This window comes from Giraffa tippelskirchi, chromosome 11 (genome assembly GCF_054371585.1).
Source record: "Giraffa tippelskirchi isolate mGirTip1 chromosome 11, T2T-mGirTip1v1.2.pri, whole genome shotgun sequence".
Lineage (NCBI taxonomy): Eukaryota > Metazoa > Chordata > Mammalia > Artiodactyla > Giraffidae > Giraffa > Giraffa tippelskirchi.
In genome coordinates, this window is record NC_137285.1 from 30,812,117 (window position 1) to 30,838,827 (window position 26,711).

General features: G+C 43.9%; 2 protein-coding genes across 5 annotated transcripts in view; one reads left to right on the plus strand and one right to left on the minus strand.

The window, feature by feature from the left end:
• LOC145525203 (uncharacterized) overlaps window positions 1-22,719 on the minus strand; it is a 33,566-nt gene extending 10,847 nt beyond the window's left edge. Inside the window, exons 1-4 of the mRNA XM_081538038.1 lie at window positions 22,405-22,719; window positions 22,072-22,173; window positions 21,867-21,986; window positions 21,246-21,303 (exon numbers count right to left, since the gene is read on the minus strand). Coding sequence (XP_081394164.1) covers window positions 21,246-21,303; window positions 21,867-21,986; window positions 22,072-22,173; window positions 22,405-22,719 — 595 coding nt within the window. The remainder of the gene's footprint in view (window positions 1-21,245; window positions 21,304-21,866; window positions 21,987-22,071; window positions 22,174-22,404) is intronic.
• FNIP2 (folliculin interacting protein 2) overlaps window positions 22,456-26,711 on the plus strand; it is a 127,111-nt gene continuing 122,855 nt past the window's right edge. For all 4 annotated transcript variants that reach the window (XM_081541721.1, XM_081541723.1, XM_081541724.1 and 1 more), the window contains exon 1: window positions 22,456-22,821. In XM_081541721.1, coding sequence (XP_081397847.1) covers window positions 22,718-22,821 — 104 coding nt within the window. In that variant the 5' untranslated portion in view covers window positions 22,456-22,717. The remainder of the gene's footprint in view (window positions 22,822-26,711) is intronic.

Consider the following 26,711-nt stretch of genomic DNA (forward strand, 5'->3'; position numbering starts at 1 on the left):
TATCACTGAACAATAGTTGTATTGTCCTGGTTTAAAAACCATCCTTGTGGATAGATGCCAGGTAAACCGGCTTTAGTAGTCTCATATGCCATCCCCAAACATGAAAAATTTCATCCCATCCTCCAAAACTTCAGCCCTCAGAATCCACACTCAGTGTCCTGGTTTCATAGCTAGTTGAACACAGAGGAAAGAATTTATAAAAATTGAAATAAAACTTCATTAAGCCTAAAATGTTGATGTCACAATAACTGGAATCTAAAAGGTAACACAAGGATTCCACAACACCTTTCTTCTCCATAGTCAGAGTATTTGGCAGGTATAAGTACAGGTCTTCCTCACAGATTGATGGTGTAAGTCCGCAAAATGAACAACCGAAACCACATGACTATTCCCTGCCAACTTTTGACATTATTAGTGAGAATGTGCGTGGGGTGGAGAAACCAACTAGATGAAAATCATGTGCTCACAGCGTTTCAGGCTGCAATTTGGAGACGTCACACGTGCCCGTCCTGGGTGTGGGCTCACAGCGTGTGACAGGTCTGACTTGTTTGCAGCTCTCAGTGGTGTGTGTTTGAGGTCTCTGCCTGCCCAGAGAGGTTTCGCAAAGAGGAAACACTGTTACCTCAACCTCAGCTCAGAAGCACCAAAGTCTGCCCTAGAATCTTCTGGGTGGCGTTTCATGTCAACAAAGACAACAAGGAGCACTTACTAAATGGTGTGGAGGCAGATGGGGGTCCATCTAGAAAAACAACAAAGTCAGACATATATCTTACGTCTTATACCCAAATGAATTCCAGATGTATAAAAGATTTACATGTAAATAAAAAGAAAATTTACCTCAAATGGGAGAGGGCTTTTATGACACGACACTCAGAACCCATAAAAGAAAATATTAATGAAATAAACTTTCAATTTTTAAAAATTCTGTATAGAAAAATCCACCATAAATAAAGTAAAAAGCAAATGATAAACTGGAATTATTTTATTTTGTCGACTGAAAAGAAATACACAATGTGAGAGTTGCAAGGTAAGTTTTATTTCGGGCAAAATGAGGACTATAGCCTGGCAGAGAGCATGTAAGATAGCTCTGAGAAACTGATCCAAAGAGGTAGGGGAAGAGGTCAGTGTTATATATGACTCTGGTGGAAAAGGGTACACAATCAAGCACACATTTTGGCAGAGGGTTACTGCTAGTCACAAGAAGCAGATGTCTCGGTTAATGATTTTAGTGCTTTTCTAGATATGAAATGCAACCATCAGGCTCATAAAGTCATCTCCTGAAAATATCTAACTCTCTGAAGGCCTTTTCTGGCAGTTTTTCCTAGCACAGAGAGTGCCTCATTTCTGATCTCCACACTGAACTCATTTCAGGGAGTGTTGAAGGTCAACAGCTGCAGCAGCACATGATATAACCTTTGTTAAAAACTGCCAATTTGTAGTTGAGAATTCCAGCTATTATCACAAACCAAGTACTCGCCAATTTGTAGTTGAGAATTCCAGCTATTATCACAAACCTAGTACTCATTTCTGTAATGTACAAAGAGTTTCTACACATCAATAAGAATAAGAGCAATACTTTTAGAAGAGTGGATGAGGAATATGAACATCCAGTTCTCAGAAATGGAAATTCAAATGGCTCTTATACTGATATTCAAATTCTCACATGAGAAAAAGAAACACAAATTAAACAACATTGTGATTGTCAAAAGATTCAAAAGCTCTTAATGGCCTCCATTGGCCAGGCTCTATCGGAAACTTGTATGCTTATGCATTATTAGTGAAAGTAATTTGGTCATATTCTAGTATTTATCAGAACTCAAATGCTTATTTTCTTTTACCCATCAGTACTTCTAAGGGAGTGTAGTTCTGAAGAGAGCAGTCAGGAAAGGACTCCATGAAAAGGCAATGCCTAAAGAAGTGAGGGAATGAGCTATACTGATGCGGTGGAAAGACTATCTGAGGCAGAGTACCAACTGCTAAGGAGGTGGAGGAGGGCAGGAGAGGAGGGTGGGGAGAGGGAGGCAGGCCAGTGGTGGAACCCCAGGAGAGCCAGCGTGGCCAGCCTGGAGAAAGCAAGCTGGGGAGAATATGGAGTACGTGGCAGAGGAGTTTTGGAGAAGCAGGACAGAGAGGATCTCACAGGTCATTTGAAGGACTTCAACTTTGACTGTAAAGAAATGGAGAAATGACTAAGATATTCTGAGCAGGAAAGTGACCTGATGAAACCTACATTTTTTTAGCTGAAGTTGATTTACAATGTTGTGTTAATTTCTGGTGTAAAGCAAAGTGAGTCAGACATATATTATATGTCATATATGATATTGAGAGTCGATTCTTAGGTAGGTTGATAAGAAGTCCCGGGGTCCCCGAGGAGGAGGAGGAGGAGGAGGAGGAGGAGGAGGAGGAGGAGGAGGAGGAGGAGGAGGAGGAGGAGAGAGGAAGGAGTCTGGAGTTCTCAAGGAAGAGAAAAGGGCAAACTTTCTTTTCTACATTGCTTTGTCTTGGTCAATATAACAGTGTATCTTGCTCGAGGACATGTTTCTCCTTAACAAGAACCTTCTGACTAACCTTGTTATCTTAAGATATATGCTGTGGGAGTGGGTCTGGTGAGACCTTTCTATTGTTAATTCTAATCTTATTAATTTAACATGTATGTTGTGAGAATGGCTCTGGTAAAAGTATATAAGGCCTTGATAAGACTAGTGCGTGGGGGCCACTCTGCGTCCCACTTCTGACGTCTATGTCAGAAGTTTTCTCTGTCCCTTTTTCACTTTAATAAAACTCTGCTACACAAAAGCTCTTGAGTGATCAAGACTGGTCCATAGTCCTAAAGCTAAATCTTCTTTGGAGATGACGAATTCAACACAGTTCATCATAAGCTATCACTATATCATATATTACATTATATATATCTTTTTCAGATTCTTTATCATTTTAGGTTATTACAAGATATTGAGTATATTCCTCTGTACTATACACTAGGCCCTTGTTTATCTATTTTATATATAGTTGTGTGTATATGTTAACCCCAAATTCCCAATTTATCCCTCTTTCACTTTCCCCTTTGGTAATCATAAGATTGTTTTATATCTCTATGTTTTGTACATAAGTTTATTTGTATCATTTTCTAAGATTCAGCATATACAAGTCCATTCATGTTGCTGTAAATGGCATTATTTCATTCTTTTTTATGGCTGAGTAATACTCCATTGGATATATGTACTACATCTCTTTCATCCATTCATCTGTTGATGGACATTTAAGTTGTTTCTGTATCTTGACTACTGTAAACAGTGCTGTTATGAACATTAGGGTGCAGGTATCTTTTCAAAGTAGTGTTTTCATTTCCTTTGGATATATGCCCAGGAGTGGGATTACAGAATCATATTGTAGCTGTTTTTTTAGTTTTTTTTAAAGGATCTTCCATATTGTTCTCTAAAGTACCTGCACCAATTTACATTTCAACCAACAGTGAAGGTGGGTTCTTTTTCCCCACATCTTTGACAATGTTATTTCTGTTCTTTCCAATCATGGCCATTCTGACTGGAGTGAGAGGGGACCTACACTTTTGATAACTCACTCCCGTTGCCATGCTAAGAACAAGGGAGTGGGATGGAGCAGTTAGGAACAATGGTGTGAGGTTAAGAGACAACAAAGGGTTGAATCAAGATGACAGCAGGAGAGGTGTGGGATATATCCAGAATGTGGGTATATTTTGAAGGTAGAGTCACCTAGATAAGTGACAGATTCTATTTGGGGTCAACAGAAAGAATCTAGAATGACTCTAAGATTTTTGAACTGAAAAACTCAGAAGAATGGCATTGCTATCAACTGCAACGAAGGCATCTAACAGAGGAACAGGTCAGGAAGGAGCTCAGATGTCAAATCACGGACAGGACCACGCTGAGGTGCTCATTAGACACAGAAATGGAAATACCAGCTCAACAGCTGGCTACATGAATCCGGGGTTTGGAGGAGAGATCCGGCCAAAGCTATACAATTAGGAAATCAGCATGTATAAAATGGCCATTGAAGCCTGAGAACTGGATGAGAGCACCAAGTTAGTGCACACAAAGAAGAGAAATGAAAAAGAATCCTCTAGCACATGGACGCAGGAGTGGTCAGAGGAGCCACAAAACAGACTGGGAAGGAGCAGCAAGTGAGGGAAGAGTGGAACCCAAGTGCCGAGGCCTGTGAACCAGACAAAGGAGGTCACCAAGGGGGTGGAGCAGGAGGAGGAGCCGGAGAGTGGGTCACTCCAAACGTCGGAGTGACACGGGTCATCAAGGAACCTGACCACACACAGTTTTGGATGGCAATATAGTCAACATGAGACTGTGATGGATTCCAGAAAGCAGAGAATCAAGCCTTAAGATGTTTCTACCACTCATCCAAAAAAAAAAGAATGAAATAATGCCATTTGAGTGGCATGGATAGACCTAGCGATTACCATACTAAGTGAAGTAACTCAGACAGAGAAAGACAAATATTAATATATGATATCACTTACATGTAGTATTTAAAATAGTGTTAGAAATGAACTTATTGACAAAACAGAAATAGACTCACAAACATAGAAAACAAGCTTACGGTTATCAAAGGGGAAAGGGGGGAGAGAAAAACTAGGAGTTTAGGATTAACAGGTACTTAGTATCACACATAAAATAGGTAACCAACAGTAACCTACTGTATAGCAAAGGGAACAACATTCAGTATCTTCTAATGACCTACAATGGAAAAGAATCTGAAAAAGAATATTTATTTTTATTATATGACATAATATTTATGTATAACTAATATTTATATGTATAACTGAATCCCTTTGATGTATATCTGAAACTAACACAACACTGTAAATCAACTTTGACTTTTAAAAATTATTTAAAAAGTGCTTATTACTACCAACTTATAAGAAATATAGGTGAGAAAGGAACAGACTGGACAAAGTCATGAGGATGCAGGCAATCAAATCCAGAACATGGGGACTTCCACAGAAAAAATGACCTTTGTAAAACAAAACAAAAAAATTTACAAATGGCATGAAAGAAGGGGAGGTGGAAAAACTGTGAGAGATGAAAAACTGCCTCTAAATACAATGTGTTTAGAGACTGAGTTGAGTCAATCTATTATTTAAAAATATTTTTGAGACAATCTAGGAAATTCAAACTCTGATTATGTTTTTAGATTTGTTTTACAATGTTGGTGCTGTGACTGGGATTTTTTACAGTCATTATCTATTAGAGATGTATTCTGGAATATTTACAGGTGAATGATATGATGTCTGGGATTTTGGTTTAAGATTTTCCAGATTTAGGCAAGGAGGGTGCATGAAATAAGATGGACAAAATGTTTACAATCACTGAAACTTGGTAATGATATATGGGGGTTCATTATACTATCTCTCTACCTTTGTGTATGCTGATATTTTTCAAAATAATTTAAGAAGACAGAAGCTAAATTCAAGAAATATAGATAAACAGGAACAGAGAGATAAAATGATAGCCAGAAGGGAAGGACATTTGAAAGGACTTTTGTATTTTTTCAAGGTGGGAGAAATGAAAAAATACTTGTACGTTCTGGGGAAGGTGAAGCAAAGAGAGAAAATGTGATGATGCAAGAGAGAAGGGAGGATGGCTGGGGCAAAGTCTCTGAATAGACAAGGAGGGATGAGGTGTAGTGCAAAAATGGAAAAGTGGACAGGTGACCCTCAGTAACAGGAGGCAAAGCAGCACGGGGCGGAGGGCAGTGGGGGGTGTGGCACAAATGTAAGAGGCCAGACAGACAGGAGGCAGGTACTGCTTGAAATTCCCTTCCAGAGCTTTCAGCTCCCTCAGTGAAACAGAATGCAATGTCATCAGTCAAGAGTGAGGCAATGGATTAAAGATCTAAATGTAAGACCAAAAACTATAAAACTCCTAGAGGAAAACATAGGCAAAACACCCTCTGACATAAATCATAGCAGGATTCTCTATGACCCACCTCCCAGAGTAATGTAAATAAAAGCAAAAATAAACAAATGGGGCCTAATTAAACTTAAAAGCTTTTGCACAATGAAGGAGACTATAAGCAAGGAAAAAGACAGCCTTCAGAATGGAAGAAAATAATAGCAAATGAAGCAACTGACAAAGAATTAATCTCAAAAATATACAAGCAACTCCTGCAGCTCAATTCCAGAAAAATAAATGACCCAATCAAAAAGTGGGCCAAAGAACTAAACAGACATTTCTCCAAAGAAGACATACAGACAGCTAACAAACACATGAAAATATGCTCAACATCACTCATTATTAGAGAAATGCAAATCAAAACCACAATGAGGTACCATCTCACACCAGTCAGAATGGCTGCTATCCAAAAGTCTACAAACAATAAATGCTGCAGAGAGTGCGAAGAAAAAGGAACCCTCTTACAGTGTTGGTGGGAATGCAAACTAGTTCAGCCACTATGGAGAACAGTGTGGAGATTTCTTAAAAAACTGGAAATAGAACTGCCATACTGTTGAGGTCCTTTAATGGACCGGAACCTGGTGGTATGGAGTTGACAATAAGAAAGTAAAAGAAAGAAGGAAGAAAAGAGGCTGATATTCCCTGGTTTACACAGAGTGCCAATATAACTCTAGGACAAAGAGTTAGCACCGTCTACGTAGGCTCAGGGCGCCCTCCTGAAGAGGTCTTGAAAGCCCGGGCAAGTAAGTAGACACAGCGGACACTTGTACTCCATGGAAGCAGCCTGAAGGGGGGGAGAGAGAGAGAGAGAGAGAGAGAGAAATGAAGAAAGACACGGGAACTGATGTTCTGATGGAACAAAGGCATTTATTAAACATATTGTGGGCATATATATACTGTCTTACAAGATAGCTTTTTCAGCAGATAGGGATCAAAATGTTACAAATCATCCAGGAAACTTGAGGCTAGAATCCGTCTCAAAGAGAAGAGGTTGTAAATAGTTACTATCCATATCAGAAGGGAAGAGAGTTGTAAATGGTTACTATTCAGTGTATGGAAAGGCTAATGAAGGAGATGCATAAATTCCTATTATTCCGGGAACCATATGCAGCTCCTCTAGCACCTGCATTCAGGAGCTAATGAGGAACAAAGGATTTATGCAAGACCGAAAACAGTATACAGGAAGCCTCCTGTTAAATGCTTCCTGACACCATACGACCCAGCAATCCCACTGCTGGGCATACACACCGAGGAAACCAGAATTGAAAGAGACACGTGTACCCCAATGTTCATCGCAGCACTGTTTACAATAGCCAGGACATGGAAGAAACCTAGATGTCCATCGGCAGACGAATGGATAAGGAAGCTGTGGTACATACACACAATGGAATATTACTCAGCCATTAAAAAGAATACATTTGAATCAGTTCTAATGAGGTGGATGAAACTGGAGCCTATTTTACAGAGTGAAGTAAGTCAGAAAGAAAAACACCAATACAATATATTAACGCATATATATGGAATTTAGAAAGATGGTAACGATGATACTATATGCAAGAGAGCAAAAGAGACACAGATGTAAAGAACAGAGAGTTGGACTCTGTGGGAGAAGGCGAAGGTGGGATGATTTGAAAGAATAGCATTGAAACTTGTATATTATCATATGTGAAATAGATCGCCAGTCCAGGTTTGATGCATGAGGCAGGGTGCCCAGGGCTGGTGCACTGGGATGACCCTGAGGGATGGGATGGGGAGGGAGGTGGGAGGGGGTTCAGGATGGGGGACACATGTACACCCATGGCTGATTCATGTGAATGTATGGCAAAAACCACCACAATATTGTAAAGTAATAAGCCTCCAATTAAAATTAAAAAAAAAAAAAAAGAGTGAGGCTGGGGGACTTTCCTTTTCTCTGGCTGGATTCCATGAATGAGCTCAGGGGAGGAAGAGGTAGGATGTTCAGGCTTGTGGTCATGCCAGGTGAGTATTGAGATGCGAGGGAGAGCCCAGGGCATTGAGAGTTATATTCTTCAGAGCAAAGCTAGGCTGCGGCAACAAAGCAATCCAACATTAATTCTGCGACTTAAAGCAGATTTTATTTCTATTTCAGGCAACAGGCACAAGTGACCATTCCAGGTCACTGGGTCTCAGCTTCAGATGATCCTTTAGGGATGGGAGGGAGGGGCCTTCTCTTGTTTGTCTTTCATGACAGGGCTTTATTCCCTTCTGAATCCTGAAGACTGAGAAGCTGCTGCTGCTGCTAAGTCACTTCAGTCGTGTCTGACTCTGGGTGACCCCACAGACAGCAGCCCACCAGGCTCCCCTGTCCCTGGGATTCTCCAGGCAAGAACACTTGAGTGGGTTGCCATTTCCTTCTCCAATGCATGAAAGTGAAAAGTGAAAGTGAAGCCGCTCAGTTGTGTCCGATTCTTAGCGACCTCATGGACTGCAGCCCACCAGGCTCCACCGTCCATGGGATTTTCCAGGCAAGAGTACTGGAGTGGGATGCCACTGCCTTCTCCAGACTGAGGAGCAGGCACATCTTTACCTGTTATATGGAGGGGGAAGAAAGCATGGGGAGGAAGCACTGCCCTTGCTTTAAGGACCTAGCCTGCAGGGGCCGCACATCACTTAGGCTCACTTTGATGTTCTTGTTTAGTCACTAAGTTGTATCCGACTCTCTGTGACCCCATGGACTGTAGCCTGCCATGCTCCTCTGTCCATGGGATTCTCCAGGCAAGAATACTGGAATGGGTAGCCATTTCCTTCTCCAGGGGATCTTCTGGATCCAGGAAAAAGAACCACCCACTCCTGCATTGGCAGGAGGATTCTTTACCACTGGGCCACCTGGGAAGCCACATTCCATTGGTAAAATGTTAGTCCTATGGCCACATTTAAATCAAGGAAGCCCAGGAAATGTAGTGTGTATGGCCAACTACATGCTCAACTACAATTCTATCATTTTGGAAGAAAGAGAATGGATACAGCAGGTGGATAATGACAATATAGTGCAGGGGAGTGATATACTAGCTGACCAAGGGGTGCATCTAAGCTAGGAGGAGTAACAGGCTCCAAGGGGATGAGGCATGACTAGGTGGGTCAAGGGGCTGTGGTTGTCAGTGCAATGACAGGTGTTAGGGACCAGAGGTGGCAGGGGTGGTACCAGAAGATGCTGGCTATTGGGAATATGAAGGACTTACTATTACAGGTGAGGTCAACCTTTGATAAAGTCAAAATCCCAGAACAAAGGAGGTCAAGGAGCCGAGGGCTAGGGAGCTGCAGGCTGAGCCAAATGGACATTAAAGTGACTTCAGTCATGACAGGGACTGCTCTTGGAGACGACTGGGCGCAGCTGCTAAAATCTCTGTGAAATGAGGGCAAAGGACAGTGAGGCAAATCTAATGACGTCAGATTCAAAGCTGGGTGGGGGGAGGGGAGCACTTTGAAAGTGGCCTCGAGGGGCAAGGAGACCCCAACTCCACCTGCAGGTGGAAGGGCACAGAGGACGGGATAGAATAAGGCCCCCGGGAGAAGGCTCGGGAAGCCATAGTCCCCTCGGGAGGCTCGGGTTTGGGCGCAGCAGGCAGCGGAGGGACAGGCTGGGTTGTGCAGGGGGAGGGGTGCGCAGTGAGCACTGGCGTGGGTGCAGCGGAGGGAACCTGGCTCAGAGCTGCCTGGGATTAGAGTCCGTGAGACCCCTCGTAACCTGGGGGTCCGCTGTCTTCCTGTGGCGGTGACGTAAATACGCGGTGAGGAGGGGATCATAGGATGAATATTGATGGTTGCAGGGTAGTAACCTGGGGCGCCTGGGGTAGGGAGAGTGAGGTCTTTCCAAGAATTCCGGGGCCATCTCTTAGCTCCTGCCACTGCCCCCAAGGTGGGAGAAGGGGGGCCCTGAGCACCCTGCAGAGGGTGGATGCCTCTCTCTCTCTAGGAAGGGTGGGGCTCTCCTTCGACTCCTGGTTCACAGTCACTGAGGATTTGGTGGCATCTCCCCAGCCTCCCTTTGGGACTGAAGCCTGAAGGACACGGACCCACCAAGATCAGGTCTACACACCCGCGTGCGCGCGCACGCACACACACACACACACACACACACACACACACAGGTCTACACAAACACACAGTGTGCAGAGGCTCGGGCTGGTTTCTAGTTCACGGCGACACCCACCAGCCTCTCTGACCGTCCACCATGGTGGAAAGTGGGGAAAGGAGGATGGGCCTCCATGTGAGAAAGTTCTCCAGGCAGCTGGACTGAGCCTGAGGGGATGGACAGACAGATGGACCCAGGGCCTCCACTCGCAGATTCCTTCACCACTTCACCACCAGTTAGTCTTTGTGTTTAACCTGTTCCCTATTTAAAAGACCAGCTAAGTTCTTGACATTTAGGCAGTAGACATCCTTTTCATTATTAAAACAATTTTTTTTTTTTTTTTTAATTTTGGCTGCACAGCATGGCTTGCGGGATCTCGGTCCCCTGACCAGGGACTGAAAGTGCCAAATCCTCACCTCACCGCTGGACCGCCAGGGATCTCCCCACACATCCTTTTTAAAAGAAAAATTTAAAAGATCCCTGATGTTCAGTGAAAATAGTATTTCAGGAATCCTCATAAGTGGAAAAATTTTAGCATTTTTCTCAGGGACTTAGGAAATCAGAAGCATAGATTTATCTCCTCTGGCTCTCTGAATGCATCCACACTGGGAGAATCTGTTTAATATCCAGGTCATTTTGTCTTCTCTTCAGTTAATAAAAAAAACAAATCAAACAGCTTGTCAAACCTGCCATGAGGTATAATCAAGCCACACTTTATCATCTAGTTTTTAAGGAACTATAATTCCTTTGAATCTTTTCCAGGAATCTACCCCCAATTCTTCCTGTTGTGTTTCCAGTTTATGAATCAGGTCTTTCATTCATTTATTTATTCAGCAAGTTTTCTTTCCTTAGCAATGGTTCCAGCATAGCTTCGTCCTAGGCACTTAGGAGGTTATAAAGGAAGTCTATTTCCAGTTTGGCAAGGGTTTACAATCTATTTTGGATGGCAACAGAAAAAAAAAGGAAGGAAGGAAGAAGGGAGGGAGGGAAGGAGGAAGGAAGTGTGGAAGAGGGGAGAAAGAAAATGGTCAAAATATATGTGTCTTAAGTTCAGAAAGAAACCCATGTGAAACCCATGAAACAAAACCTGTAAAACTTCATTGTGGGACATGAAACAAGCCTTGCAGAGACAGACAGATGTGCTGAGTTCCTGGATGGGAGGACTCAGTATTGGAACAATATCAAATATGCCCAAATTCATCTAAAACTCAGTGTACAGCAATAAGAATCCCAACCCAGATTTTTACAAAATTGACAAGTTGATCATGAAACCTTGATTTGGGAAAAGTAAATAGGAGCCAAAAAAGTTTTTCTTAGGAAAATGAGAGTGAGGGACTTACCCTTGACAAAAAAATCAAAATCTATTGAGTTGGCCAAAAAGTTCATTCTGTTTTAAGTAGAAGTAAAAGACATGTTTCTTATTTTCAAGAACTTTACTGAACATTGTATTCGCTAACCGAATGAACTTTATGGCCAATCCAGTACAGTAATGAGAGGGTCATGATTGACTGGAAAGGAAAAAAAGAGCATAGAAGAGAATAGAAAGACTATTAAAAACAGTTGGAAGTTAATGCTAACTTCTAATAGTGAGTTTTTCACATGCGGACACCAGTCTAATTTTTAATGTTTAGAACACAGTGATTTTTAAAAATGACTTGGAAGAAATTATAATGCTGTAACAAAATTCCTTCCATTCTCACCTACTTATGTCAATAGCGTTTCTCAGTGTTTACATCTATAAAAACGAATGAAAAGTAAGTTTAATGTTGAATCTGTCTCATTCGTGCAATGAGTAATTTTTATCCATAAGAGTGAATAAACTGAATCTTTCCTTTCTCCATTATTGAGAAATACATTTATAGTAGAATTTTATTTTTTATGTTTAAGACACAAATCTATGTCATATTGATAAATTTTGTATTAGCCCAGATAATTAATATAAATTTATACACATATTTTGTTACAGAGTATAGTAATTGAATAAACAAATATTTTCAAGTATAAATGTCTTACATTAAGATAAAATTATGTGGGAGAAATGAAATGGAAATATTAGTTCAAGGATATCAAAGAATGATACAAGATCTTTGGCTGTTAAAGAAAAGGTATCATATTTTGGGGACATAGATTTCATTTTTATTTTTTTGTATATTGATGTAATTGATTCTGTGGCTTTTTTTCTACAATAGTTTCTATTGTGAAACTATAGCATAGTAGTTAAAAAGATAAAATACCAGTGCCAGACTGGTGGTTTCCAATCATTGCCTAGTTGTACATTAGCTATGCTCAGCTACTCAGCTGTATCAGTTTTCTTATCTGTAAAATGGGAGTAATAACATGACTTCCCTCACAGGGATGTTGCCAAGGCTAAATGAGCTAGTAACAGGAAGATGCTTAGGACAAAGCCTGGAACACAATAAGTGTTATGGATGGACTTGCTATTATTTTTAAGAAATAGTGTGCCACAGCTAAGAGTATCAGAGATGACTGATCTTTTAATAAGAAATATTTGATATGTGAATTGGTGTTCAATCTGCTTAAATAACTAATAATAGCCATGCTATATGTTATTATTTATTCAACAAATATTAATAGTAACTTGGCTGTTGGTTTGTGTTGGTCTATGTGATGCATCTTTTTTAAATGCTTTATATTTTTTAAAGATATTCACTCTATTTATTTATTTATTTATTTGGTTGTACCAGGTACTGTGCTTCCCTGGTGGCTCAGACAGTAAGGAATCTGCCTGCAATTCAGGAGACTTGGGTTCGATCCCTGGCTCAGGATGACACGCAGGATCTTTAACTGCGGCATGTGGGATCTAGTTCCTTGACCAGGGATCAAAACTGGGCCCCTTGCATTGGGAGTGCAGTCTTAGCCACTGGACCACCAGGGTAGTCCCTTTTATAATCTTCATAGCTACTAAAATAAACAAGTAACTTCTCTAACTGCTTAACGTATAATATGTTTAAAGAAAATATACGAATCAAAATTTAATTCCTTCCAGCAATTAATCTGAAATCATATTTTACTGCCTACTTGAATCCAAATCTTCCTTTTTTTTTTTTTTTTGCATTCCAGTCCCCTATAATGAAAAGGACATCTGTTTTGGGTGTTAGTTCTAAAAGGTCTTGTAGGTCTTCATAGAACCATTCAACTTCAGCTTCTTCAGCATTACTGGTCAGGGCATAGACTTGGATTATCGTGATATTGAATGGTTTGCCTTGGAAACGAACAGAGATCATTCTGTCAGTTTTGAGATTGTATCTAAGTACTGCATTCGGACTCTTTTGTTGACTATGATGGCTATTCCATTTATTCGAAGAGATTCCTGCCCACAGTAATAGATATAATGGTCATTTGAGTTAAATTCACCCATTCCTGTCCATTTTAGTTCGCTGATTCCTAGAATGTCGATGTTCACTCTTGCCAACTCCTGTTTGACCACTTCAATTTGCCTTGATTCATGGACCTAATATTCCATGTTCCTATGCAATATTGCTCTTTACAGCATCGGACCTTGCTTTCATCACCAGTCACATCCATAGGTGTTCTTTTTTGCTTTGACTCCATCCCTTCATTCTTTCTGGAGTTACTTCTCCACTGATCTCCAATAGGATATTGGGCACCTACCGACCTGGGGAGTTCATCTTTCAGTGTCCTATCTTTTACCTTTTCATACTCTTCATGGGGTTCTCAAGGCAAGCATACTGAAGTGGTTTGCCATTCCCTTCTCCAGTGGACCACATTAGGAGATCAGTCTTGAGTGTTCTTTGGAAGGACTGATGTTGAAGCTGAAACTCCAATACTTTGGCCAACTGGTGCAAAGAGCTGACTCATTTGAAAAGACCTTGATGCTGGTAAAGATTGAGGGCAGGAGAAGGGAACGACAGAGGATGAGATAGTTGGATGGCATCACCAACTCAATGGAATTGAGTTTGGGTAAACTCCGGGAGTTGGTGATGGAAAGGGAGGCCTGGTGTGCTGTAGTCCATGGGGTTGCAAAGAGTCGGACACAACTGAGCGACTGAACTGAAACTAAACTAAATCCAAATCACAACTCATGAACTCCTCTAACATTCTATAGAGACAAAAACAATTTTTGAAAGATTGAAAGGTGAAATAAATTTAAGGAAGGCTGGCTTATATCAACTTACTGAAATATTGAATAAAAGTACAAAGTCGTCAAATCACCTGCATTAAATTTTCTAGTTGGACTCCAGTACTATTTATGTGGCATTATTATATAAAGATAACATCGAATGACAACATAGACACGCTTTTTCAACTGAATAAAATTTAACTATATGCTTGGTGAATGCCATTGTAGGTGCCAATGGATCCATGTTAACTTTTTGAAGCCACTAGTTTTCTGTTTTTTTTTTTTAATTGAAGTATAGTTGATTTACTATATTTTGTGTTAGTTACAGGTGTATCAAGCTACTCAATTTATATTCAATGTACTGCAATAGTAAAGCACTGGGGTACTCCTTGGTAACCTGCTATGGACTGAAGATTCAGCCAGTGCTTTCCAGTCTATACCATTAATGAGTTTTACAAAGTGTTTTACTCACTACAAAGATAATTAGCTGTGCTTTTTTAAAAATTACTTTTTATTTGTCTGCTATTGGGTCTTAATTGGGGCACATGAGATCTTCTTTGTACCGTGTGGGATATTTTTGTTATGGCTGGAGGGCTCAGTAGTTGTGGTATGTGGGTTTAGTTGCCTCACTGCATGTGGAATTTTAATTCCCTGACGAGGGATCGAACCTGTATCTCCTGCATTGGACAGAATCTTAACAACTGGACCACTAGGGAAGTCCCTGAGCTGTGCTTTTGACCTTAAATAATGAATAGAACCTCAATTATTTTTGGAAGGAAGGCAGACAGAGAACAGCAATGCTTAAACTCTTTTGGGTTTGGGGGCATCAAAGAGAATGGGAAAAGTAGGGACTCTCCCCCAAATAAATGCATATTCTTGCAAAACTTTGTGTAGCATTTCAGGGGATCTGAGTGATGTTTCTCAAAGTATTGTCCACGAACCCTCTGCATCCAAATTTCTTGCGATTCTATTTAAAGGTCATTTCCTGAGTCCCACTCTCACTAGATTGGAATCTCACAGTATCAGGCCCAGAAATAGGACATTAACAATGTCCACAAGTGAGACTGTTTAAAAATAAACTTTATTTTTTTTATCAAAGGAAAACACACACACACACACACAAACACATTCATATGTATCATTTAAAAAGTCAAACAGTATTAAAAGGCTTATAATAAAACCCAGCAACCTCCTACTCCACCCTTCCCCTCACCCAGGTCCAGCCCTATAGGCTGCTGCCTTCAACTTTTCTAGCTAGTTTCACTGATATCTTCCTGCATAACTTAAAAAAATTATATGCTCTGTCACTATTTCTTGATTTTCCAATTTAAGACTTTGTTTCTTGACCTCCTACTATTGTGAAGAAATCGACTCTCTCTCCCTTACCCCAACTCTACTTTTTTTCTTCCCTCCCCCAATACAGTCACACATGATTTTTGTTAAATCAATAGCTGATGTTACAGTAGTGGGACTACACAAATACTGTTCACTCAGTGACCAAGAGCCAAGTAACCCATTGCAACCACACTTTTTCTTTTCCTGCCCAAGCATACTTTTGTTTCTAAATTTAATAACTGCCTCATTTTATCACTTATTTGGTTTTCCAGCTACCATTGTTCATTTTTCCCCAATGCTCCAGCATCCGTGCACATACTTATAAAGAATATATTCCTGGACTTCCTTGGTGGTCCAGTGGTTAAGAATCTGCTTGCCAATGCAGGGAACACGGGTTTGATCCCTGGTCCAGGAAGATTCCAGGTACCATGTGGCAACTAAGCCTCAGGGCCATAACTACTTAGCCCATGTGCTGCAACCACTGAAGTCCAGGTGCCCTAAAGCCTATGTTCTGCAATAAGAGAAGCCACAGCAATGAAGACCCAGCACAGTCAAATAAAAATTTACATAACTAAGTAATTTTTTCAAAGAATATATCCCTATGCTGGAATATTTATGTTCTGTTTTTCATAGCTGCCTCTTCCCTTCTCCTTCCTGTCCTGGCCTGGCTGTTTTCTAGAACCCTGGGTCGCTCCTTCCTGCCACCTTAACTGCCTTTCTTCCTAGTATTATCTTGCCTTATCTTTCCTTTTCTTGTTTTAACTCCCTATTTTGCTAACTTACCTCTTTCATCTGCCTGAGCAAGAACAGAGGTGCCATGTTTAAGAGCGCGTGTATCTAAAAATGTGTGTATTCTACACACAGTAATACTGAGTTATGGTTTAGTTTGGTCAAGGGTCCTAGGATGAAAACAGGCTTCCCTCTGAAAGTTTAAGGTGGGGCTCTGTTGTCTGCCACCATCAAGAGCGGCCAGGAATGACTCGATGCCGTTCTGAATCCTGCTCCATTTTTTCATGATTAGCTTTTCTCTCTGAAAGTTTTTACAATTTTCTTCCTTACCCAAGATGTTTAGGATTCAAGAAAAATGTATTGTTCTAGGTGGGCCCTTATCCATATGGGGACGCCTACCCTTCAGTTATGGGAAATTTTATTATTTCTTGGGTAATTTACTCCCCTCTGTTTTCTCTGATCTCTTTTCTGAAGGTCCTATTAGTAAGTTCCTGGATAAATTCTGTAACATTCTCATCTTCTTTTCGATTTATCATTTTTTCCAACTTTATCCCTCAGTTCCTTTTACTGAGTGTTTTGTTTACATCATCATATATTTAATTTTTGAGAGCACCTTCTTGTTGAGTGTTCTTTTATTCATCGCTTGTCATTTTTGTGTTACAGGCATATCTTCCTTTGTCCCTCAGATGCTATTCATCAATTACAGGGTTTTTTTTTTAATTAATTAATTTTTGGTTGCATTGGGTCTTTGATGCTTTCTGAGGGCTTTCTCTGGTTTTGAGGAGTGGGGGCTACTCTTTGTTGCAATGCTCAAGCATCTCATTTGGCGGTTTTTCTTGTTGTAGAGTACAGGCTCTAGGGTGGGCAGGCTTCAGTAGTTGTAGCATGTGGGCTCAGTAGCAGTGGCGCATGGGCTTTGTTGCTTTGAGGCATGTGGGATCTTCCCAGACCAGGAATCAAACTCATGTTCCCTGCACTGTCTGGCGGATTCTTACCCACTGTGCCACCAGGGAAGTCCCATCAATTACAGCTTTGAAGTCTCCATCTCCTTGCATTCTCTCTGTTTACCCCAGAACGCTTTTTCGCTTCTGTGTGTATTTTCCTTACCATGTTGCAGGTGTTCATCACACAGTTTGTGATTCCTGGACTTTTGTTCATACTGAAGAGTGAAACTCTAAACATTTTACGAAAGATTGTTGGTGTGGAGTACTGATTTGTGAAATCCATGAGCAGATGCTCTAGTAGAACACTGGCCTTCCACTGGGCTCCCACCATCGCAAACGTCGGGAGAGCTTTTCTCTGCCTCCATCTCTCTCTGTGAGCCAGGCACTCACCTGATGCCCCTCTTTGGTCTGTGGATGGATGGACAGGGCCTGGCTGTGCAGGGTAAGGACAGAAAGGACCTGGGGTCTAACTAGTTCACATGGAGACCCTCACCCATCCTTCAGGGACCTTAACCTGCCAACGGCAGAGGCTTCAAGAATCTCTAGGGGGACAGGCATCTTCACTCTTGGGTTTGAACTCCTCCTCTGATCAATTAGTTACTCCTCCTTCATCCACTTTCCACCTTCAAACACTTGTCCTTGGCCAAATGTTTGCGGAAATCTCTCCCTCCCTTTGTTTTTGTTCCTCACAGACCAACACCTTTGCTATCATTTTAGTGAGCTTTGAAAAACTGAGGAGTAGGGCAAAACATTTACTGGCAAATCATAATTGTAAGCAGAATTCTAAAGTAATTCTTGTGCAACAAACACTGGCAAAAGCACAGGTGGATTGGAAAGCTGGATGACTACTGGCTAACTACATGAACTAGATAAATTCCGATAGAATTAATGATTTAAGAACAATAAACTATACTGTTTGTTGAATTATTGACTTAGGTGTTCATCAGATCCACAAATAAAATCCCTCTGAAACAAACAAATGAACAAAAGAGGGGAAAATAAAAGAAAAAGGAAGGAAGGTAACAAATATATTATGTGTAGCTATTTCTATCTACCCAGGTTGCTGGATGAAAACATGACTATATTCATCTTTGTACTTTCCTGCGTTCTCTAAAGTTTATGCACTGTGTTTGAGTGTGAATGAGTGTATGACAGAGGGTTTCTATATCTCTCCCAAGACCTCACCTATGGAGGTGAAATAAAGTCCACAGAATCTGAGATAAGTGCATTAATTTAAGAGGCTTTTATTGAGTGCTGGATCAAAGCTACATACCTTAGAGGCATTAATAATCAGGTAAGTGTTACCTGAAAAGAAGCTATCTTTTTAAAGTTTGGAAGAAGGAGGCATCTTGTGGGCAATTTTTTAAACCAATAAGTAAAAATATCACATCAACATTTTTACATTTAATTTGTTCAAAAACCCACATGCCTGATGCCCACTATCTCACAAGATCCACGAATGGAGCTGGAGGTACAAAAATCCATAATCCTCTGTTTCATTAATAGTTGTATTCAAGGGACCTGGTCCATTTGGGTAATATTCCTCCAAATGTAGGAAAATACGGAATAAAAAGTTGACTTTTCTATCTTTAAATTTATAGTAAAATTTATTTCAAAATTATTTTTACCATTCCTTTATTCTTACCTCCTGTAAATAATTTGAAAAAATTATGACAAAAATATGAAAACAACAGAACAGGTCCATTGGTGATGACTGTTTTATGTGGTACACTGAGGGTTAAGCAGGTAGGGTCTCAAATGATAAGCAATCCAGGACAGAAAACAGGACCCTCTCTTATATGCTGCTTTTGGCTTCAGATACGAGAACCATTTTCTCATCAAGTGGGGAAGGTTGGGACTACTATCAAATGAGGGACAAGGATTGTGCCTCAGTGATGTTATCAAGGGCCACACCTCTCTGCTCTGGCTGGTTTCATGCTCAGGCTACAGAACAGCTATAGTGTTACATGTAGACACACAACATCCAAAAGAAGAAAAAACCCCACCTCTCTCCTTATAGCTCTCTAGAAAGAGTGAGGAGACTTCCAGAACGTCTCCTTCTCCGCCAGCTCCTTTCCCTCTTGCCTCCTTGCCAGAATAGCCTCCCATGCCCCATTAGCTCACCTTGCAAAAGCAATGGGATTACCTGTAGATCATTCAGACTCAGTTTGGGCATAGTTGGCTTGACCTGAGGCACCCTGGGCCGGGAGAGGAACAGACACCTGAACAAGACTGGGCTTCTATTGGGAAGAATGGGTTAACAGGTATTGGGTAGGCTGCTGCTGCTGCTGCTGCTAAGTCGCTTCAGTCGTATTCGATTCTTCACAACCCCATGGACTGCAGCCTACCAGGCTCCTCCGTCCATGGGATTTTCCAGGCAAGAGTACTGGAGTGGGGTGCCATTGCCTTCTCCGTTGGGTAGGCTAAGGGACCACAACAGTCTAATTGTAGAGGCAACACACCTGAAGCAATTTACAGAACTCACACTGATGCCAGGGAATGCACGCCAGGACTCAGGATGGACTAGGACAAGGAAGTCAGCCTTATCCACCTTAGTGCTATTGTGTATCTCCAAATGTTCAGGATATTGTTTGATTTCCTCCTCCTCTTGATGCCTACAGGAGCAGCCAGTGGATGTATTTTCCAAAACAGAGTGCGCAAGGTGGGGTGGGTGTGATGAATAGAAGGACCAGTGCTGGAGCCTGGGATGATGTCAAGCCTTAGGAAGAGGCAGTGATCCACAGATAACAAGGGGCTCATGGGACTTCGAAAAAGGCCCGAGACGGCCAAGAGGAGAAATAATGAAAGTGAGGTGCTAGAGCTGTCCAGAGTGGCCTCCCAAAACTCAGTTCATTAGGATTTTTATAACACTTTAAAAACCAAGGCAAGAGAAGTGTGGCCAAAACTAGGATGAGGAACAATGTGGTGTTGAGAGGAAGCAAAGTGAGAAAAGGGCACCATTTCAGTTCCTTTTTTCTCCCCTAAGAACGTCCTTAATAGCTTTAAACGCACACTTTTCTTTTAGAGCTGCCCAGTCAGGTCCAAAATTGAAGATAATGGTGGGACAGGCTGAGTTTTTAATTGCCTCTGGTGAGTGTTCCTGCACCCTAGGATGAGGCTGGGACAGAAACGGCCCTAAAAGTGAGGAACAAAAGTCATGCCAAATTCCTCTACAGTATGCTGTTGCAAAAGCTGCTATGCACACCGCAGTGTCCAGGTTTTACTTTCAAGAATAAAAGACTTGACTTCCCTGGTGGTCCAGTGGATAAGAAGCCACACTTACCAGGTCACTCAATGGTAAAGAATCCACCTGCCAATGCAGGAGACTCAGGTTCGATCCCTGAGTGGGGAAGGTCACCTGGAGGAAGAAATGGCAACCCATTTGAGTGTTCTTGCTGGGAAAAATCTCATGGACAGAGGAGCCTGGTGGGCTACAATTCACGGGCTGGGAAAGAGTCAGATGCTACTGAGCACACTCAGCCAATGTAGGGGATACAGTTTTCCCTGGTCTGGGAAGATCTCACATGCTGCAGAGCATCTATGTCCCTGCACCACAACTACTACTGAGTCTGCGCCCTTGAGCCCTCAAACAGCAACTACTGAAGCAAGAGAGCCTAGAGCCCATGCTTCGCAACAAGAGAAACCACCACAATGAGAAGCTCGTGCACCTCAACAAAGAGTAGCCCCTGCTTGCTGCATCTAGAGAAAGCCTTTGTGCAGCAACCAAGAACCAGCGCAGTCAAAAATAAAACTAAAAGAATAAAAATTAAAGAAAAGAATAAAAGACTTTTTCTGACCAAGGACATGGTAAGGGAGGGTGGTGTTTTGCAGGCTATGTATGACCCAGACCTTGTCTTTATAATAAAGTCATAACAAATGAGACCAATACCTGGAATACCAGATACTGACCAATACTGGCAGTCCTGTGGGGTACATGCTTTCAATAAACAGAGAGAAACAGCAGAGCTGCAAATCAGGGGTCTGTGCACACTCCATGGTGTGCAAGGATGAACCAGCAAGAACACTGAATCCACCATTTTAATGGTAAAAATCTGAAGGAAAAAAACAAGTTTCAATTTCTACCACCTTTCCCTTACCTTTGTGAAATTTCATCGCATCTTCACTCACAGCTACTATCCCACCAAGGCTAGAAACCTATGCAATAAAAATTGATAATGCAAATTAAAATGGGCCCAGGAGAGATATTTTGAACTATTTCTATTCATGGAAATACATTTGAGTCTTTTTAAGTCTCCAGTAGTTCTCCCTCAAACAAGTCTGAGGTGAAGCACTGAGAGTCTGCTGCTCACGCAGGACATGCAGGAGGCTGAGTCGGATCTCAGCTTCGTTTTTGTTTTTTCAAAGCTGTGGAGCCAGCGTTATAAGGCTAAGGTCCTTCACACCCCCAGGCTGCAGTGCTCACGGACATCAGGTGGGGCCGAAAGGTAAGTGAATTCAGGTACCATGGTAAGTTCTCCCTTCCCCACATCAAACGTCGTCTGCCGTTGGTATCAGACTAGGATGTGGTCTGTTAAATATCAGGAGTGCAGTTCCTTGTTATAAAATAGCGTAAATTCCTAAATCCATGTAGTGAATTCCACGTGCTTTTTAATTTCACGTGCAACTTTTTATGTAACTATGGAAATGGTGGCCCAAGACGCCAAACAGCAAATTATACGACCACATTTTTTTAAATCAATTAAAAATAAAACACTCACAAAAGCAAGCCCATACGGCAGATGTACCAGTACCCTGGGTGTGGTGAGAGTCCAGTCAGCCCGCAGAGCCGCGACCTGGTGCTCCCCCAGCGTACGCCTCCGGTGAACGAGCCCGCGCACCTGCACAGGCAGGACCCAAGTTCAGGGGCTTTGTCTCCAAACAACAAAGACCCGCCCAGCAGCTCTCCAGCCGCTTCCAACTGACCTCTGCAGCCGCGGGAACCCCCGCATCCCGCAGAGCCGCGCGCCCCCGCCCCACCCCCACGGGCCGCTGTTCCCCCCGCGGCCCCGCCCCCCCCGCGCGCCACTACCACCGACCCGCCTCCACTCCGGGCCCCGCCCCCGGCCCCGCCCCCTGCGCCCCTGCCCCGACCCTCCCGGCCCACCTGAGCCCTCACCCGACTGGTCCCCCTCCCCCTTAAGCACTGCGCCCCTCCCCCGCTAGGTCCCCTGTAAGCGTCGTGCCCCACCCCGTGGAGGCTCCCGCCTCCCACGTCCCCCCGCCCCGGCCCCTTTAAGCGCCACCGCCCCCCCCGACCCCCGCCTCCCGCGCCCCTCCCCCGGTCCCCGGTTCCCGCCCCCCGGTTCCGGGGCCGGGCGGGGTCCCGGGGCCAATGGCGGCCGCGCGGCGACCGCGCTCCTCCTGCGCTCCTCCCGCGCCGGCGGCGGCTCCTCCCGCGGGGAGAACTGTCAGCGCGCGGCGGCGGCGGGCCAGCCCCGTCATATGACCGGCCGGCGGTCCCGGCGCCGAGCACAGCTCCCCGCGCCGCGATGGCCCCGCCGCCGCCCCCGGCCGCGCGCTGAGCCGGGCCGAGGCCGCGGAGCCGCAGCCGCAGCGGAGCCGCAGCGCCATGGCCCCGACCCTGCTGCAGAGGCTCTTCAACAGGAAGGGCGGCGGCGGCTCCGCGGCGGCGGCTGCCCCGGGCCGGGCGCCCCGGGAGGGGCCGGCCTTCAGGTGAGGGGCCGCGGACAGGCGGGCGGGGGGCGGAGGGGAAGGGGATGGGGGAAAGGAAGAGGGGACGGGGTCTCCCGGGCCGCCGCCGGCCCCGAAGCCCCCGCCTCCGGCACCGCAGGCCCTGGTCCGCGCGGTCGCGGGCCCCCTTCCCGCTCGCGGTTGCCGGGGCTCCCAGGGTGCCGCCCGGGGGTCTGGGGGCCGCGGTGGGGGCCGGGGCGCCGCTCCAGCTCTATTGTGTCCGTGACTCTGCTCTGAACTTGGAAGCGTTCGGCGGCACGAGCGCGGCACCCTCCTCCTCCCTGGCCGGGGGACCGGTTCTCGGACGCGTGGATGGGAGCGTGTCGTCTCCCTGTTGGGGGGGCCGGCGGCGCGTGGTGTGTGCGGGGCCCGAGATGCTCTAGGAAGTGGCCGAGGGAAGGGGGCTAACAAAGCTGGGGCGTGTGTGCTCGGACCTGCCCTCCCAACACGCGCCCCCGGAGACGCGCCGCTCGCCCGGGGGGCGCGCTGGCATCTTGGGTGCCTTAGGTTGATTTCTCTGGTTCGTTTCCCCGACAACCTCGTGCGGCGGCTATGACCATAATTCCCATTTTACAGCCAGGGAGACGTAAAGTCGCAGAGAACCGAGCAGCGTGTCTGGTGTCTGAACTTGCATTTCATCCGAGCTGTGTGACCAGACAGTCCAGTCTGAAATCTCTAGGCTCCTCTGCTTTCAACGGCTCTTTTAAAAGAGGCCTTCTTATATTGCCTTTCAGCACGCTTACGTTGAGAAGTTCATTTCTTTCCCCGTAACTGTTTTCCAGCAAGTATTTTAGTGAGCATCTACTTCCAATCCTGACCCTTTTCGGCTAAAATGTCTTGCAGAAAGAGTTGAAAGTCTTTCTATCTGTGCACTAGGTCTAGAGTTAGTGTAATAAGCCTTTTAAAAGTTTTAAGTGAAACTTTGAATACATTTTGGACTAAGTTTTATGCTCTAGATTTTGCTTTTCTTAAATTCCACTAGCTGAAAGCACACACAGCCTCTGGTTGCAGTTATGTGAATATTACCAGTATTTAGTGTCTGTGGTGTGTGTGTGTGTGTGTGCGCGCACTGTTGTTTGGAAGGTAAATTGTGAAGACTTGACACACCTTCGTTAAATTCTGCTGTGTCCTGCAGGTGAACTGAATCGTTACGATTCGAGTAGGGCATACCCCTTTCACTGCTGTGGGTCCCAGTGATGCTCTGTTGCTTCTGGGAAGGGTAGAATTACTTCAGGCTCAGGGTGTGTAATTTCTTCTCTTCCTCCCAGTAACCCAGACTTGGGGCAGGGGGCAAAGCCTGGAGGGAACAGGGCATGAGTTACAGCTATCTTTGCTTGAGCAGCCCTTGTCTAAGGTGTGAGAGCCCCAAATGCCTGGCCATGGTTTGCCATGCTCTCTGCTCGCTTGCCCAGCAGTGTTTCCTCCATCCACAACTGAAACGGAGTGTATTTTGAACCAAAAAATACTGTGGCTATATTTAGGCCCTGGCCATATTAGGGAAACTGATTCTAACTTGGTGGGAACATTTTCAGTATAGTGTTCTGACTTCCTGTCAGTGTCTAGTGAAGAACACAAAATTGAGCCGGGGACTGGTGATGGGTTTTGTCTTTGTTGACTGCCTTAGGATTTTCTGTAAGTTTTGGAGGTAAATGTGTTGGGGAGAATTGGTGATCCCAGGACCCTTCAGCAGTGTGTCTGCTGTGGGCTCACCTTGGAAAAGGTGAAGTAAAGACACAGGAAGATGAGGGCAAATCAACCATGACACGTCACATTGACCCGGGGCGCCTGGGCAAGTCTTTCCTCCTGCTTTCTCACCTGACTTAACTCTCAGATGCTGTGAAGCTGTCCTGGGAAAGCCTCCTGGAAAATGTTCCCCTCCTGTCCTGTATAACATTTAACCAAATAGGAGCTGGCTTGTGCTTTCAGGGGAACAGGTACCTCAGATAGGCGATGAGCTGCCGTTGGGGGCTCTGTGGTTGTATAGATTTCCAGAAGTTAAGGTGTAAACCTTAGCTTAAAACTGTAGCACGCCTAATATGAATTTAGTATTTTTCAGTACGTTTAATTACAGGAGGTAACTTGTAGATCTTGAGAAGGAAAGGAAGATTCAGGTAGGCTTTGGGGGCAGTTTTGTAGCATAGATTGCTATATATTTGGGGGAAAACCTATGTAAAAATAAGGTCCAGTTTATATATATATATACATATTTTTGTTTTAGAGGTTTTCTCTATCTTCTTGCAGTGATGGACTTCCGCTAGTTATTTTAGACTTTTCCCCTCTCCTCCGCGGTCTTGCCCTGGATAGTGCTCTTTTAACCCTGGGCCTTGCCACGGCCCTGACTTCCCAATCTTTATGTCCCTCCCGTTCTCTGGAATTTATTAGAGAGCAACTTTGAGGACCAGGGTAAGCTACTTACCTTGCAGGTCTTTTTCAGATCTTTGTACTTCCTGGGGCTCCACATGCAAAGAATCATCACATTCGAGATTCCTTCTTCCGTGTAGTTCTCTGAGGATCCTGACAGGAAGCCCTTTTCATAGCTTTGAGGAAAGAGCTTGCTAGGAAAACAGGAAAAGAATCAGAAGAGATTGAGTTTATAAGTTTGAGAGAAGGAATTATGATTATGGTCTTGAAATTGGAAAGAATTCTTTTTTTTGCTTTCACTTTTAACTAATACACACACACACACACACACACACACACACACACACACACACACACACACACACACACACACACACACACACACACACATACACACACACACACACACACACACACACACACACACACACTTTTGAATTTGTTCCAGAAGGATAAATTAGAACAAAATGAGGTTATGTGTCTGGCAGCTCAAATAAGAAATAGAATTGGGTTCCTGGTTGCCTTGCATCTCAGGTCAGCATGTTCATTTTAGGAACTTTTAAAAGCCAAGGTGTGTCCACCACCTTCTTGGATGTCTGGTTCAAGTGTGAAATTTTATCTTTTTTTAAATGTTTCTGGTACATTAGTGGACCAGTTTCCGCCTCAGATGTGTATGCAAGATGGAGGCAGAAAAGATCATGGATTATCCAGTGTCTTATTTGGGACTAGGTAGATAAAGTAAGCATGTGGGTCACCTGGGACATGAGGGGTCAAGAGAGCACCTCAGCCACTTGGCCAGTGACTGTGTAAGTGCTGGGAAGAGACCCCACCCTCACACCCCTCCAGTCCTGAATATTTGAGGTCACATTGTCTAGTTCATGCTAATCCACGTCTTCCACGTTTAAGTCACCTGCTCCAGGGTTAGTATAATTTAATCCACTTATCGTTATCTGAGAGGGTCTGATGCTTAGCTCCTGGGTGTGTGACTTTGAGTTCCACCTGTACATACCGGGGTAGGACCTCTAAGGACAGCAGGTCCTACACCGACATGCATCAGCAGCAGAGAACACACTGGAAACTGTAACAGGAAGATAATTCAGACGCTGATAAGGAGCACACTCTTGCGTTAAGTACCGCACTGAGGACACACTGTTCTCATCCTCTCTGTGACAGAGGGCCTGGCCACGAGTTACTCTTCCCTCTAGCAGGAGGGCTTCTTCTCCCCACCGCCCCTCGCCCCCCGCCCGCCCGCCAGCTTCCAGGATGCTAGCATCTAATGAGATTTTCCTGGGGTAAGGGAGGAATCAGAGAAGGCAATGGCACCCCACTCCAGTACTCTTGCCTGGAAAATCCCATGGACGGAGGAGCCTGGTAGGCTGCAGTCCATGGGGTCGCAAAGAGTCGGGCATGACTGAAGCAACTTAGCAGCAGCAGCTGCACCAGCAAGGGAGGAATATTCTGGAAAGAACACAGATCGCTCCACTACACCACATTTTTAATGATCTTTTTAA